The sequence below is a fragment of the Trachurus trachurus genome (assembly GCF_905171665.1).
Source record: "Trachurus trachurus genome assembly, chromosome: 17".
In the NCBI taxonomy this organism is placed as follows: domain Eukaryota; kingdom Metazoa; phylum Chordata; class Actinopteri; order Carangiformes; family Carangidae; genus Trachurus; species Trachurus trachurus.
In genome coordinates, this window is record NC_139900.1 from 24,439,828 (window position 1) to 24,456,170 (window position 16,343).

The 16,343-nt window shown below is 41.3% G+C and overlaps 1 protein-coding gene across 1 annotated transcript in view; it reads left to right on the plus strand.

Moving 5' to 3' along the window:
- LOC311000501 (xenotropic and polytropic retrovirus receptor 1 homolog) overlaps positions 1-16,343 on the plus strand; it is a 60,853-nt gene that overhangs the window by 37,802 nt on the left and 6,708 nt on the right. The window contains exons 3-14 of the mRNA XM_083991231.1: positions 3,613-3,714; positions 5,519-5,742; positions 6,845-6,994; positions 7,116-7,199; positions 8,114-8,195; positions 8,531-8,623; positions 8,712-8,809; positions 8,993-9,172; positions 10,054-10,219; positions 10,416-10,610; positions 12,153-12,319; positions 12,409-12,548. Of these exons, the coding sequence (XP_083847357.1) occupies positions 3,613-3,714; positions 5,519-5,742; positions 6,845-6,994; positions 7,116-7,199; positions 8,114-8,195; positions 8,531-8,623; positions 8,712-8,809; positions 8,993-9,172; positions 10,054-10,219; positions 10,416-10,610; positions 12,153-12,319; positions 12,409-12,548 (1,681 nt within the window). The remainder of the gene's footprint in view (positions 1-3,612; positions 3,715-5,518; positions 5,743-6,844; positions 6,995-7,115; positions 7,200-8,113; positions 8,196-8,530; positions 8,624-8,711; positions 8,810-8,992; positions 9,173-10,053; positions 10,220-10,415; positions 10,611-12,152; positions 12,320-12,408; positions 12,549-16,343) is intronic.

Here is a 16,343-nt window from a genome sequence, read left to right on the forward strand (position 1 = left end):
CTAAAACAACTCTGTCTGGTAACGTTCTGTTATTATCTCATAGCGTGGTGAATGTGCAGCTCACAACTTGTCCATGACAGCGTTTTTGAGTTGTTGGATTGTGTATTTGATGAGTTTGATGAGGGGAAACCAAGAAATTCCCTTAGCCTCCATAGCGTAGCCCTGAGCAGCCTGCCGCTCCGCTCCGCCGTTCTAAAAATAGCTTACACCGACGAACCTACTGTTATGACTATAGGGATTATGGCAATGGGCCAATTTGCCAAAATGTTGAACTATCCCTTTAACAATATCCAAACCTACAGTATTTACTGTATAATGTCATTTTTCTGATCATTTAATTGTTCCTTATTTTTTCTGCCTTTATTTGTAACAAATTTGTTTTTTGATGATATTCTTCATGGGTGAGGTTTTCATGTAAGCCCTTTCTGGTTTCATACCTCTCCCTCGCACATCCCAATCATAGTAATAACTAGAAAAAGCATTTCCAAGAATGGAAATGGTGTGACTGCTGATAGCAACTGAACGCTGTTGCAGAATTAGCAAATAGTGCAAGCAGTGATCACCATACAAATTTTTTACCAAGGTCAGAATCGAACCCACAACCTCATGGTCATTAGACTTCCACTCTGCCTCTAGGCCACGGTGCACACACAGTTAACACCAAGAAAGCTTGAGAGTCAAGCTTGAATGACTTAGAATGAAAATTTCTGTGAATTTCAGGCTGAGAGCAGCAGTTTCAACATGAAGCAAGTTATCAAAAGTCAACAGAGGACAACTGGGGAAATAATGCACTATAATTGTTGTTGAGGCAAGATTTGAACCAGCAACCTTCAGGTCTCCAGACCAACAAGCTAACCACTAGGCTACAGACAGAGACAGTATTTGAGGGGTAAAGAAAACCTTTGATAAGAGAATCACTGGCTTCTGCTTAAAAAAAAAAGTAAGGAATCGTGGCAGAAAAAGTTAAATATTTTAAAAAGTATAAATAGTTAAAAAGAGAAAAGTAATGCCGATAAAGTTAAAAAAAAGCTGCACGTTTTGATATATGAATTGTTGAAATAGCACAACACCTAACACACTAACCATATGGCCACAGAGAACCTGAGTTACAATGAGCTTTATACTATGAGGAATCAAAGACTGTCCAATGACAGCTGAATAATTGGAATCAAAAGTCAAGCAATGATGTGAAATGACTGAGGCAGGAATCGAACCCATGACCATATGATCACTTAACCTTTACTCTGCCACTCGGCTACAGAGAGCACACTGCTTTCAAGACTGATGTCATTCATTGTAATGTGATGATGTGCTGCAAACTGGTATGAGTAATCAAGGAGATAACAAACACCTTTAACCAATTGAAGGCGGTGGAGGAGAGCAGAATTCAACATAACATAACAAGAGTTCTTCCCTTGGATTCGAACCAGTGACCTTGGGTTTGGGAAGCACCACCCTACCCCCTACACTACTGAATTAAAATGAATTAAAAAGCACTTAACAGCAAGTTACAAAGTTGAGCTCCTTCTCCTGCTGATGTGAAAAAAATACATTGAGCTGAATGAGAGCAGAGAGCTCCCTGGCTGCATTTAAAAAATATTTAAAATTATTATCTAAGTCTCTTTGCATTTTTGACCAGAATTTTAGCCAGAAGACAAGTGTGGCTACAAAACTGGAGAAAATAATTTGTCTAGAGTTTAATTTGTGGCCGTGCTGACAGTTTAGCCAGAAAAACTCGAATGTTTTTTTGCCTCTATCCACTCTGACACCACTCTGGCTCTGCTCGTTAGACGCAATACACACCCATTATAAAGCTGAAAAAAATCAGAAAAAGTTAAATATTTTAAAAAGTATAAAGAGTTAAAAAGAGAAAAGTAATGCCAATAAAGTCCAGAAAAAGCTGCACGTTTGAAATAGCACAAAGTATGAAGGACTAGAAGAAGACCGTAAAAAGGCGGAAGAAAATGGCCAAACAGAAGAACAATAGTGTGACTGCTCAGCAGTCACACTAATTAATATTATTTTAAATGATATGTTTTTGCAAAATAATAAAAACCCTGGACAGATAAAAGCAGCCGTCCTCCTTTAAACAGCAGACGATGTTCTTGTCCGACTGCTGTTGAAGAGCCTCTGTGTGAGAGTGGAGCAGGGTGTTGCTGAGAAATTGCCCCAAAAACATCAATTGTCACGTGGAAAGGCCGGGCTTATTACTGAGAGACAGACATGTCATAATGACTGTAATGATAATAATCATGATGACACCAGCTGAGACAGAGAGAAAAGAGCAGAATAAGGACAAAAAGGGATCAGGAGATTACTGTAGTCTGACTGTGGTGGCTGTTTGTGTGTGAGGGAGGGGGAGTGGGGGAGGAGGGGAGTGGGGGAGGGCTGGGACTCTCCAATTGAGTTAATTTGGTGTCTTGTCTAAAAGCAGCCAGACTGAAACACAGTGAATCAGCCTGACTCAAAACCACCTGCCCCCGGCCTGTTGTCTGGCTGCTGGTTGACGTGACGACGGCTACACGTTAGTGGTCGCACACACACACAGGTTCTCCATGTCCACTGTTCAATTACAGTTTACCAGAATCTGTCCCGCCATGACTGCTTAAATAGTTGAGATCAAAAGTGATGGAAATTACAGGACTGTGTTCCTGGAAAACTCAACTAAAAGCATCTGACGCGGTGTTTAGAGCTGAACCGAAACAAACAAGTACATTTAACTTTTAATATCAAGATCATTCTCCGGTCACATCTGGCACATCAGCTGTTTATTTATGTTATATTTATATTTCAAAAACATGCTCAGTCCTCTGTTTCCCTGTGGGATCTAAAAGAGGACGGGACTGCAGACCTGAGTGAGGACCAAGAGATGGGCCTGTAAATAAGTCAGTGTGGCATAATGAAGGGTATTCATGGAGACAGAAATAAGTTGTTGACTGCAGCATCATAGAGGAGCACAATGTGTTACAACACAAACATAAAAACACAAGTAGGTTTATCAGTGTTTTATTGAGTCAAACAGATGGATGTCTAGTTCTGACCAACTTCTCATAAAGAAATGAGTGTATGCAGAATCTGCCTTTGCATTTTTAAAAATTATAATGAAAATAATAATTATGTTGTTATTTAGACCTTATTTGTATAGCGTGTTTTATAAAATAAAAACAGCATTATGCATAATTAGCTTTGCCCCGTGTGTGTACAGATGTGCAGTGATGAATGTAAGTCAATAAGTTGTATTTTAATGACATATCTCTGGTTAAAGTGTTTGAAGACCAAATATCATTAAATCATGTTAAAAATATATTTTCTCTAAATATCAGATGTCAGTGCTGACAGAAACACATGGACTTGTAGAGTGGTCAGAGTTACAGGCAGCTGCTGTGTCAGTGCTCCACCTGCTGGTCACACCACAGCATCTCTCACTCTATCTGCTAAACCAGTGTGATACAAACTGTACCTGCCATTAAACTGCAGCTTCTATCTGTGCAACAACACAAGGAGTGAAGTTGTATAATCCAGCATACAGTAGGTGAAATGTAGCATCATGACATGAGGTCTGTGGTGACAGTCCTTCTCTGGTCTAACTCCTCGTGTCTTGTCTTCCTGCAGTCACGGACGAGGACACAGTCAAGAGGTATTACGCCAAGTTCGAGGAGAAGTTCTTCCAGACGTGTGAGAAAGAGCTGGCCAAGATCAACACCTTCTACTCTGGTAAACACCACACAGTTAGTTAGTTAGTTAGTTAGTTGGTTTAAGTTTATTTTGGACATGTTAAAAGAAATAAAACATAATACAGAAATGGACAGACATAACATATAAAAACTTTGCAAAAACAACATATGAACAAAAAAAGAAATATATATATATATAATAAAAAAAATAAAAGAAAATAATTGAAAAATAAAGGTAATTTGATTTTTTTGTTTTTGTTTTGTTTTGTTTTGTTTTGTTTGTTTCATATCCGAAAAGGAGTGGGAAGAAGTAAAACTTATTTACTCCCACCCCTTATTCATAAATTATTTATCAGGTTATCTAGTCATTATAATATATACAGTAAGTTAATTTATGAGTTATTTAACTGGATTTATTCTAATATATTATTATATTTATATACATATAGATTTATTCTAACATATGATTACTAATCTTTATCTCTCCTGTCATATACACTCACTCTACAACAGACACACTATAGACTGAGTGGACGACAGCAGTCTCCACACTGTCCAGAATGCAGCAGGACACATCATCCACTGGCTCCTATTTAAATTTAGTATCAATTTTAAAGTACGAAGTATGCTGCATTCCAGACCACTCGCAACTCAGATTGTCCCAGTTGAAAACTCAGATTTGTGTCTTCAAAGCGCTCCAGGCGCACCACGTCAGAATAAGTAAAGAACATGGCAGCTAACCACCTGGTTAGAAGATGTTCATAAACCAGGAACGATACATTTGGTAGTCTATACAATAAAGGCTGTAATATTTGCGTGATTACAGGCTAAATATTCAGAATAGCAAATTCTTCATTGACGCAACGAGGCAAGGCAACATGTAGCGTGTTTCTTTTTTCTTTCTTTTTTTTCAAAATTTTTTTTATATCATACATGCACATACACAAAAAAAAACCCTCTCATGTGTACATATACTAAATAATACTACAATACTCACAAGAATAATAAATGATGTTACTGATGATAAAATTAATAATTTGAGTAATAATGTCATGACACAAATATCAAGAGAGTAATGGAACGAAAGGAAAAGTAAATAAAACTAAAACAACAACAAAAAAGTAATATCAATTAGAAAATGTTTAAAAGGGAAAAAAAGCATGTAGCAGGTTTCAGCCATAAGGCATTCAGAGTGCTTCACATCCAGCATTAACACATGACAAAGGACACAAACACAATACAAAAGAAGCATTTTAAAATCATGAAAATAGATCATTTCAAATCAAAGACAACAACAGCAACATCAATTTACAACTCCGGAAGGTAAGATAAGATAGGAATTACTTTATTATTCCCAAAAGGAATTAATTATTATTATCCATTACATGTAATCTGTAAACATAAGTAAATATTGTGTATTTCATAATGTTTAAAGTTATTTGGGCTTTAAAAATTGTTTTATCATTGACGGTGTCGAAGCAGTCGAGATAGTTTCCCGAGCAGGAGCTCCGACATTCAGTGGCATTCCAATCAGTGGTGCAGTCTTAATGCTTAATGCTTTACTGTTCATACCTGTGTCACATAGACTATAGTGAAGTGGGTTTACTGAAATATTAGTGCATCTGTAAACACCATAATAATGTACTTGTGCTTCTTTGCGTTAAAGCAAGGGAACATTTTGAGTTGTTCTTATTTCTAGATCATAATGCTGTTATTTGACTGCTCCGGCCCACTTGAGATCACATGGTGCTGTATGTGGCCCCTGAACTGCAATGAGTGTGCCACACCCCTGGTCTAGAAACATCTGTGAACCAGCTGACCTCCGTTTCCTCCCTCCCCCACAGAGAAGCTGGCCGAGGCTCAGCGTCGATTCGCCACGCTGCAGAACGAGCTGCAGTCGTCGCTGGACGCCCAGAGGGAGAGCACGGTGAACGCGCAGGGCCTGAGGAGGAGGAAGACGGTGTTCGCCCTGTCGCAGCAGGAGCGATGCAAACACAGGAACATCAAGGACCTGCAGCTGGCCTTCTCCGAGTTCTACCTCAGCCTCATACTGCTGCAGAACTACCAGGTGCACATGCACATGCACACACACCGTCACAGCGCAGGGAAACACCAATAGGGATGTCAGGATCACAGTTTCATTCAACCTCTGGTTCAACATCAGGAACCCAGCAAATATTTATTGTTGATTTAGTTTTTTTTTGTTTTTTTATTTTATTTTAAGTATATTTTTGGGGCTTTTTGCTTTTAACTGAGAGAGACAAGGAATGATGGCTGCAGAGAGACTGTAGCCTCTGCACATGGGGCGCCTGCTCTACCCACTGCCTACCATATGCCTTCAAGGATAATTACCGTTTTTTACAATCTGGACCTTATTTCTAGCATAAAATACACCAATATTTTGTTATGATACGCTAGTGCTATTCCCCTCTGAGTCCGGGGTTATCTGTTATCAACATCTGGGGTCTGTAGGTTGACCTACTGACCTCTGACCTGGATGATGTCATCTCCGACCGCTGCCCGGCTCATTCTGATAATAATCATTCGGCTTCGGCATTCGAGTCCATTTTAGTTTAGTAGGTCAACCTACAGACCCCGGACTCAGAGGGGAATAGCACTAGCATTTTTAACAGAAAACGAAGCAGCGCTCGATTGCTCAAAGACGAAGCCCTTATGTATATATTATATATTTTATGTGTGGCGGCAGCCGTGAATAAGGGATTTCTGGGAGAGGATTGTGATAAAGGATTTCACAGACCAACTATGGATACAAAATGTCAGGATGATACATTCATGCTGTGTGATGTTCTCAAACCGAAACAAGTGTTTCCATAACATTTTAGCAATACACTTTATATCGATACGTCTGAAAAACCACCTCATGAGAGGGAAAAATGTTTTAGTGCTTCCATCACCAGTTTTTTATTGCGATATTTAGGTTTTGCGCATTTCTAGGGGTTAATGGAAACACACCTACTGACATACAGACAGAGAGGGCAGCTCACCCTCAGGTCAGTGGACCACCTGCTCCACTTCCTGATCCACAGCCGCTCAGGTTGAGATCACAAGGTGTCTGGTCACTGTGGTGAATGAAGCCCACATTGAACACTGTTACATCATCGTGTCTGTCTGATCACATCTGACTCCTCTCTTCCTCTGCTTCTGTGTAGAACCTGAATTTCACAGGTTTCAGGAAGATCCTGAAGAAGCATGATAAGATCCTGGAGACGTCGAGGGGGGCCGACTGGAGGGTGGCCCACGTCGAGGTGGCTCCGTTTTACACCTGCAAGAAAATCACACAGCTCATCTCTGAGACCGAGGTACACAGACACACACACTGACATGACTCAATAAGACCATGGAGGACATGGACGGTGTCCTCCACACACCGTGCTTCATCAGTGAGGAGGAGGGTGACACTCAAACCTCTGTGTGTTTCAGGCACTGGTCACAACAGAGCTGGAAGGTGGTGACAGACAGAGGGCCATGAAGAGGCTGCGAGTGCCTCCTCTAGGAGCTGCACAGGTCAGACACATACACACACACACACACACACACACACACACACACACAGAAAACTACAACTGATGTTATCTGACTGAACTTTAGTTTTTTTTACATTGTTCATTGTAGTTTTTATTTAGTTCTTGATTTTGGAAAAACTTATTTTTATTTCACTTTACTAAATAATGTTTTCAGAGCTAGTTTTAGTTTTAGTCTTAATTTTAGTGAACTATAATCCCTGACACACACAAAACTCAACCAAAAGATGTTTACAGGTCTCATTATTCTCCGTTTTGTTGTACTTTTTATTCTATCCCCGTCTCTTTTCCTCTCTCTCTTCTAAAACACTGAATGCTCAGATTGAATGTTTACACTAACTAATGCTGAGTTCACATTGCTGCCAAAACAATGACATGGTATTAGATCTGAAATAAAGAGCAGAGCAGCAGCAGCAGCATGTCCTCACACACTGAGGCCACAATGAGCTGAGTGCAGCTGTGTTTGGATGATGTGCTCCCACCCATAAGTAATGATCAGTGTAGTAATGTACTCATGGTTGCTGAGCTCTGATTGGTCAGAGCGTTGACGTGTTGCCAGGCATCACGGCTGCTCTGAGATCATCACTAGATGTTAGTTTTATATTGTTTTCATTTCAAAACCAGGCCAAACCTTTTCTGTCATGTCGCTTCATCTCGTCCACCTCATTGTCCTCTGAAGAATGTCTTCATCATGTCTTCATCAGATCCTATTAATGTCTTCATCTTGTCCATCCTGTTGTCCTCCTATGAATGTCTTCATCATGTTTCGATGATATTTTCATTTTATTCATCATGTCTTCATCAAGTCTTTATCTGATCTTATTAGTGTCTTCATTATTTCTCCATCATGTCCTCATCGTAACATGTTGTTGACACCGTGTCTCTCTCTTCCTGCAGCCTGCTCCTGCTTGGACAACGTTTCGTGTTGGACTTTACTGCGGAGTTTTTCTTGTGTTAATAGTGACTGTGGTCATTACAGGTAATACACAAACACTCTCACACACATAAGCATCCAATGATATTGTGAGATTCCTAGATCTGAAACGTTTAATCATCTGTGAGTCATCTTTGATAACTTCAGTTATCTAGTTGTTTTCATGTCATTACGATACAATACGGTACCAATGACTTCATGAATCCCCAAAGGGAAATCCATTAGTCTGGCAGCTCAAAGAATTAAAAAGCTCTGATGGCTCTAGCTACAAAGGATCTTCTGTATCTCTGTGTCCGGCAGCGAGGAGAGAGGAGCCGTCTGAATCAGTACACATTACTTTACATGTGTCTTTGTCTCTCTCTCTCTCTCCCTGTCTTCAGGAGCAGTGGTGATCCGCAGTGCAGATGACGTTTGGCCTATGGTCAGGATCTACAGAGGAGGGTTTCTCTTGATAGAATTCCTGTTCCTGTTAGGTATGTGCATGTGCGCACACACACACACACACACACACACACACACACACACACAATTTGTTTGACTGTCTGTCTGTCTGTCTTCCAGGCATCAACACCTACGGCTGGAGGCAGGCAGGAGTTAACCATGTGCTCATATTTGAACTCAACCCCAGAAACAACCTGTCACATCAACATCTGTTTGAGGTCTGAGCACACACACGCGCGCACACACACACACACACAGAGTTGTGCACACAAATGCAAAACTGTTGCAAAACCAACGTAACAAATATCTGTAACAGCTGGAATTACAGTGAAAGTGTTTTCTACCTGTCGGCACTCGGCACCATAACAACACTCCCTGTGTGTGTGTGTGTGTGTGTCCAGATTGCAGGGATGCTGGGGGTGCTGTGGTGTGTCAGCCTGCTGTCCTGTCTCTTCAGCGACAGCCTCCTGGTACCGATGCAGGCCAACCCTCTGGCTCTGTACGGCCTCTTCTTCCTCTTCCTCATCAACCCCTTCAAGACCTGTTACTACAAGTCTCGCTTCTGGCTGCTCAAGCTGCTGGTAACTCCACCCACTCATCCAGGCTTCATGCTGTTTGCTTTTTGAAGTTAATCATAGTCTTTATTATGCATATCACGAAAATGTTGAAATTTCCCTAAAGAGGGAGATTGTATTAAAGGGATAGTTCAACATTTTGGGCAAATTCTCCAATTGCCGAAATAGCTATAGTGAGAGCAGAAGGTTCATTACTTTAACTTATCGGTGCATGTTGTTTTGAGATCAGCGGGGCAGAGACGTGAGCTGCTCAGCAAAGACAATGGGCGTGAATGGTACAGGTCCCCTGTCCCTCATCAAACTCATCAAATACACAATCCAACAACTTCAAAACGCTCTGGTGGACGAGTTGTGACCTGCACATTCACCACGCTATGAAATAATCATGTATAATTATGTAACATTACGACACATGAAGCAAATACTCAGAACTACTTGCGCTTTTGAAATCACTCCATCCAGCAGCCGTGTCTGGATTGTAGTTCCGGCTGCATTTGCCTCGAAAACAACTCTGTCTCCTAATGTTCCATTATTTTCTAATAGCGTGGTGAATGTGCAAGTCACAACTTGTCCACCAGGATGTTTTGGAGTTGTTGGATTGTGTATTTACACTTGTTTGCTATGGGCACTGGAGGACTGAACACAGACAAACCTAGCATAGACACCTGATCACAGAGGATATGACATCAGCCAATGAAACAGACACTAGAAGCTGCAGCCCCTCAGTCTTTAGACATCTTTTTTTAATGTTGATACTTTCCCACAGTGCAGAGAAGATTGTAGCTATGAATAAAAAAGTACTTGCCTCACAGTGAATTTGAATCACTCACCCTCCCCGAGTTACAGTGCAGAGACACTCATCTTCCTCACTTGGTCTCCCTCCACAGTTTCGAGTGGTGACGGCTCCGTTCCATCGCGTCGGCTTCGCGGACTTCTGGCTGGCCGACCAGCTGAACTCTTTGGGGGTGGTTCTGATGGACCTGGAGTACATGATCTGTTTCTACAGCTTTGAACTGGACTGGGCCGATCGGAACGGACTCATCAACAGCGGCGGTGAGACAGAGGAATGAAGCCTTTTTACCTTTGCACTGGAGCACTTTTACGGATTAGGGTATATTTGTGTATATTGTGTATATATTTATTTATTTGAATGTGTTGGATGTTTTGGACTGCTGCATGTCCTGTCTACACTACAATTTAACCCGTGACCACAGACCCACACTCACCTGTGTGCTGTTGTTTTCCACAGGCGCAGACGTTTGTAACTCCTACTCCTACGGCGTCCGGGCCGTCATCCAGTGTCTTCCTGCCTGGTTCCGCTTCGTCCAGTGTCTGCGCCGTTACCGGGACACCAAGCGCGCCTTTCCTCACCTGGTCAACGCCGGGAAATATTCCACTTCTTTCTTTGTGGTCACCTTTGCTGCTCTCTACAGCACACACAAAGGTAGAGACCCAAGTGCCATACAGGTCATGTTCAGGATCAGGCTTTACTGGAATATACACAACACCCAGGCTTCATTAGAGACACAACTTAAAGGGATAGTTGAGTTTATTTGAAGAGGGGTTGTATGAGGTACAAATGGCCCCTAAATATAATATCAGCAGCAGAGAGCTCTCTGCTCTCCTCCAGTCAGCCTTACCAGCTTATAGTGCTGGGCAGAGATACATGGTGCATCTCAATAAATTAAGAGTATCATGGAAAAGTTCATTTATTTCAGTAGTTCAATTCAAATAGTGAAAGTTATGTATTAAATAGATTCATTACACAGAGACTGAAAAACATCATGTCTTAGTTTCTTTTAATTGTAATGATTATGGTTTACATTTAAAGGTGTACAGAAAAGAAAATTCAATTTGAGCCCACTCTGGGTCATAAAATTAGTGTAATAACTCATCTATCAGACGATGTAGGCCAAACTTTGTGCAAAATTCTATTTTTGAGTAAATCCGGGATGAAAGTGTGTTTTTTTTTTTGCATCTGATAATGCAGGCGCACGGATTATACGTCAACCTGTACACGATTCACCAGCCACTGATATTGGATCCGTAATCCGTCATTCAAACGTCTGAGACACGCACACACACACGGAGCTCGGTCTGGCCCCAAACTTTGAATATCCCGCCCGCTCGATAACGACCAATCAAATTCGTTTTCCTTACTCGGGTAAACTCGTATTGCAGCTCGTGACAACTCGGCGCGACAAACAGGACAAACGGACATTTCTGTACACCTTTAATGAAATCCTAAAATTCAGTATCTCAAAGAATTAGAATATAGTGTAAAAGTTCCCTATTGTGACCTAATGGTGTCACACTCTAATCAGCTGATGAACCTCCATCATATTCTACTTTACTGAGATGCACCTGTACAGGTGATGAACTCGGCCTATCAGCTGTTTGGGTCAGACTCTTAGCGGCATGTGGAAGAGGCGGAGGGATACAGTGCATCACGCAGCTTGTCTGCGTGGAGGAATACTGAGTGAGCTGGTTAGTTTTTTCTCCGACCAGTTGATGCACCGTAAATAATGTGTACATAGCGTTAGCCTACACTTATACTGAGATGGGACTTCTTGTAGGCAGAGAAAATAAATACAGTGTTAGTGTTCCTCTCCTCCCATGAACATTAACCAGTGTCATGAACCACAGCGATCAGCTCTAAGTGTCTGAACACGTTCCTTCATTGACTACTTGTGATCAGCTCTCATCTCCTGTTTTAGACGATGTGGAAAGTGGAATCCAGGTTTTAGATTGAGTTTGCCATACACTGTTTTCTGTATTTCAGATGATGTCAGGTGTTCAGGCTCAGATACTGACTGAAAATGAATACAAAATAAAAAAGATTAGATGAATTGATCAGTAAAGTCACACAAAGCTTTCAGAGAGACGGTGAAGGTGGCCTGGAGTATCTGTGTAAACATTTCACCCATGTCTGATCATACAAGATGTAAATGGGAGCTCTTTCTCTCTCCCTCTCTCTCCTCCTCAGCTGAGAATCACACCGACGCTCAGATCTTCTTCTACTTGTACATCAGCTGTCTCTTGGTCAGCTCCTGTTACACGCTGGTCTGGGATCTGAAGATGGACTGGGGTTTGTTCGACCGTAACGCAGGAGAGAACACGTTTCTGAGGGAGGAGATAGTCTACCCACACAAGGTATGTGTCCACACAGGGAGGGGCACAGGGGGGAGGGGCAGAGACAGCAGTGTCTGATGTGGTCCTCCTGTCCGTCCTGTCTCCCTCAGGCCTATTACTACAGTGCTATAGTGGAGGACGTGCTGCTGCGCTTCTCATGGACTCTGACCGTCACTCTGAGCACAGTGACCGGTCTACACGGCATCTCTGACATCCTGGCCACTGTCCTCGCCCCCATGGAGGTCTTCAGGTACCACACACATGTCCAGAGGGATACAATGAAGTGATGACATTTCCTATCCAGATTCAGATTCAGAATCCTTTATTTGTTCCAGAAGGGCAATTCAGTTCCTACAGTCAGTGCTTTTCAACCCTTAAAACTACCCCTTAAATCGGAGGGAGGTCAGAGGGAGACTTCGAATGTAGTGCAAGATGAAATTACCCACGATACGTAACAACACCATCTTAACGATTAAGTCGTTTTATTTTGTCGACACACGTTGTCGGGCTAACGTACACAGTGTCATAATAAACGGGTCGACGTACCTGAAATAAATCAATCAGGGCAAGAACACGGCGAAGGCGTCTTTTGTTTCCTGCATTTCTTCATCATTGATTTGTCAAACAAAGGAAGATCATTAAAACCCACGCAACAGGTAACACAACAGCTGGAGCAGGCATTTTCAAACATGAATGGAATCCATGGAAACCCACCACAGGTCGTGGCTCCTACATCATCGCTACGCCTCTGAGTATGGTATTTGCTTCATGTGTCATAATTTTACATAATTATACTTTATAATCTCATAGAGTGGTGAATGTGCAGGTTTCAACTTGTCCATGAGAGTGTTTTGGAGTGATTGGATTGTGTATTGATGAGTGAAACATGGAAATTAGGGTTGGGCGGTATGACGGTATTATACCATGTGACGGTATAAAATGTCTACTGGTAGAGATTTTGCAATACCGTTTATACCGGAGAAAGAGCAGATGTCTGCGGCATCTCTCTGAGTCACTATAGTTACACCGCCTCGACACACGGGGGAGCCGGCACTGCAGCAGACTGCTTGGCGTGGTTGCATCAGCACGACGAAGACAGAGACTTCACTACCGTTACCCAACCACCGTTTTTCCGTCAGTTGTTGACATTTGAGCCCATACTACCATAGACTGTAAAGGTTACCTACTACCTTAGGAACTCTAAAGTAACTTTTTAGATTTTCCCGGTTTGACCTGTTTGAACAGCCGTAGACAGCACAGACCGTAGGCATTTTTGTAAAATGCAAATTTGTGATGTTGTGATTTCTTTTTATATAATTGCACTAACTGGAGCAAGACTGCTCTGGCATTTTTTCTGTTTTTTTTGTTTTTTTTAAATAGAAATCCAAGTTAAAAAATAAAAGAGAAAAATGATCAAATGCGACAGTATGGTTATTTTAAGCCATTAATTGAATTTACAGGGGGAAAAAAACATACCGTGATATATACCGTTGCCGTGATATGAAATGACTCATACCGTGATATAAGATTTTGCTCATACCGCCCAACCCTAATGGAAATACTGTTCGCCTCCGTTGTGTTAGCTGAGTAGCTCACGTCTCTGCTCCGCCGTTCTAAAAACAGCTTGCACCGACAATTAAAGGTAATGAACCTACTGCTAAAACTATAGGGTTTATGGAAATGGACAAATTTGTCAAAATGTTAAAATATCCCTTTAAATCAGTCAACTGCACCCCAATGATTTTGAAACAAACTTTGACCATATTGTTCAGACAATTTCTCGTCTTTCACCATCAAACCGTTGAGTTGACATGTACACTGTACACAATATGGGCTTCCACACATCAAAGGACTTTAATTTCCTCAGCAAGCGGATTCTTTGTTGACCCTTTTTTAACAATTGACTCAGTATTAATATCAAATCTGAGACAGGAGTCAAACACAGTGCCCAGATATTTGTAAGACTCCACTATGTCAACATCTTCACCATGAATTACACTAGCTATAGGGTTGGACTTATTTTTCCTGAAATCAATCACAGGTTCCTTGGTTTTTGGAACATTTAAGGAAACTGTTACTACACCACTGAACAAAAGCAGGAAGAGCACAGCCATGATCCCACTCTGTCCCCCTGTAGGAGTGACATCATAACCCACCCACCATCCTTCATTCATTACGTATACCACTGATCCACATAGGGTTGCACAGAGAGGGGTGGAGCCAATCCCATAATGCCCTGCACCTCTGGAGGTTATGAGTGGTTTTAGTCAGGAAGTAGAGATTGTCACCGTATTTCCTGTAACTCAGGAGTGTCCAAACTTTTTGCAAAGAGGGCCAGATTTGATGAGGTGAAAATGTGTGGGGGCCGAGTCGGCCGACCATTCAGCCTGACATCCTTTGAACCATTAACATTAAATGCAAATTAACTATTTAATAGCCTACTTTTTTTTATTTTTTTTATTGCAAATGGCATTCTTTTCATTTCTTCACATAGATAAAATAACAAGTTTTTACCAAAATCACACATCATTTTTCCTTGTCTGGAAAAAAAAAATTTCAGGAAGCTTAAACATCTCTATGTTCATTTGAAACATTATTATATTTTATATTATATTATTAGGGTCCGGGCAGCTAAGCTGCCGGGACACTATTGTATTCCTAGGAATTCTTCTTTAGGGTCCGGGCAGCGCAGCTGACAGGACACTATTGTATTCCTAGGAATTCTTCTTCTTCTTCTTCTTCTTCTTCTTTCTTTCTTTCTTCTTCCAAGGAAGTCATACTTCCCATGGGCGAAAACTCACCAAACTTTGCACAAAGGTTCAGTCCCATGCCAGATTCACTCAACTCCAAGGACATGTGCCCCCCCCTCCTAGGGGGGGCACAATAAGCGTTTAAATTAAAAAATTTTAAAAATTCCTACCAAACCAACGGTAGATGCTACAGTGTTGAAACTTCACCACAATGTAGCCTCAATACTGCTGAAACTTTTGTCCACTTAAACTTATTACAAATTATAAAGTCCATCACTCTGTTTTTTTCAATAACTGTAAAACTTTTAAAATGTATCTCCTCCCACAATTTTTGCTCAATTGTCACCAAACTTGCTACAGAGCATCTCCAGACTGTCCTCCACAAAACTTGTTTCTCGGATTTTTGATTAAGCAAAAATTGAGCCTGCAGTGCATGAAAACATTTGACTGTAAACAGTACTGTAAACATATACCATCAAATTCTTGCTAAATACATTTTCAAACTTCCTGAAAAAAAATGACAATATTCTGGAGTCATGGTTGATGAAGTTTGGCAAATATCAGAATTTTATCTCAAAAACTGAATTTTTGAGAACATTTTGAATTCTGCTCTCATGGGAACAACTGCAGTCAATGTGAGTGTGGAATTTTTAAACATCAGATTTTCTCTTATGAAGCAAAACACTTATTATTAAAAACAAATCACCAACATTTCCATGCTGTCAAGATGCAATTTATGTATTATCAGATTTTTGTTTAGATGACTGAATTTCTGACTTTTGACCATTTCATCACAACAGCTGCCCGGGCACTGGCTCACCTGAGTGGATAAATGAAGCTACACAGCAGGTCTCACTACCAGCCAATTAGCTCAGCGAGTTAGGAGCTGGTTCTTGGTGTCAGAGGTTGTGAGTTCGAGACCCAGCAAGGGTGATGATGATGATGACAGATCAAAATGTCACATGTCCTCAAGCTGTTTTGCTGTCTAGATGCAATTTATGTATTAACAGATTTTTGTTTAGATAACAGAATTTCTGATTTTCTGACCATTTTTGAAATCTGCGTTCACAACAGCTGCCCGGGCACTGACTCACTTGAGTGGATAAATGAAGCTACACAGCAGGTCTCACTACCAGCTAATTAGCTCAGCAAGTTAGGAGCTGGTTCTTGGTGTCAGAGGTTGTGAGTTCGAGACCCAGCAAGGGTGATGATGATGATGATGACAGATCAAAATGTCAGTTGTCCTCAACACGAAATACAAGACAATTGTCCTAATGGTGGCATCACAGCAAGTC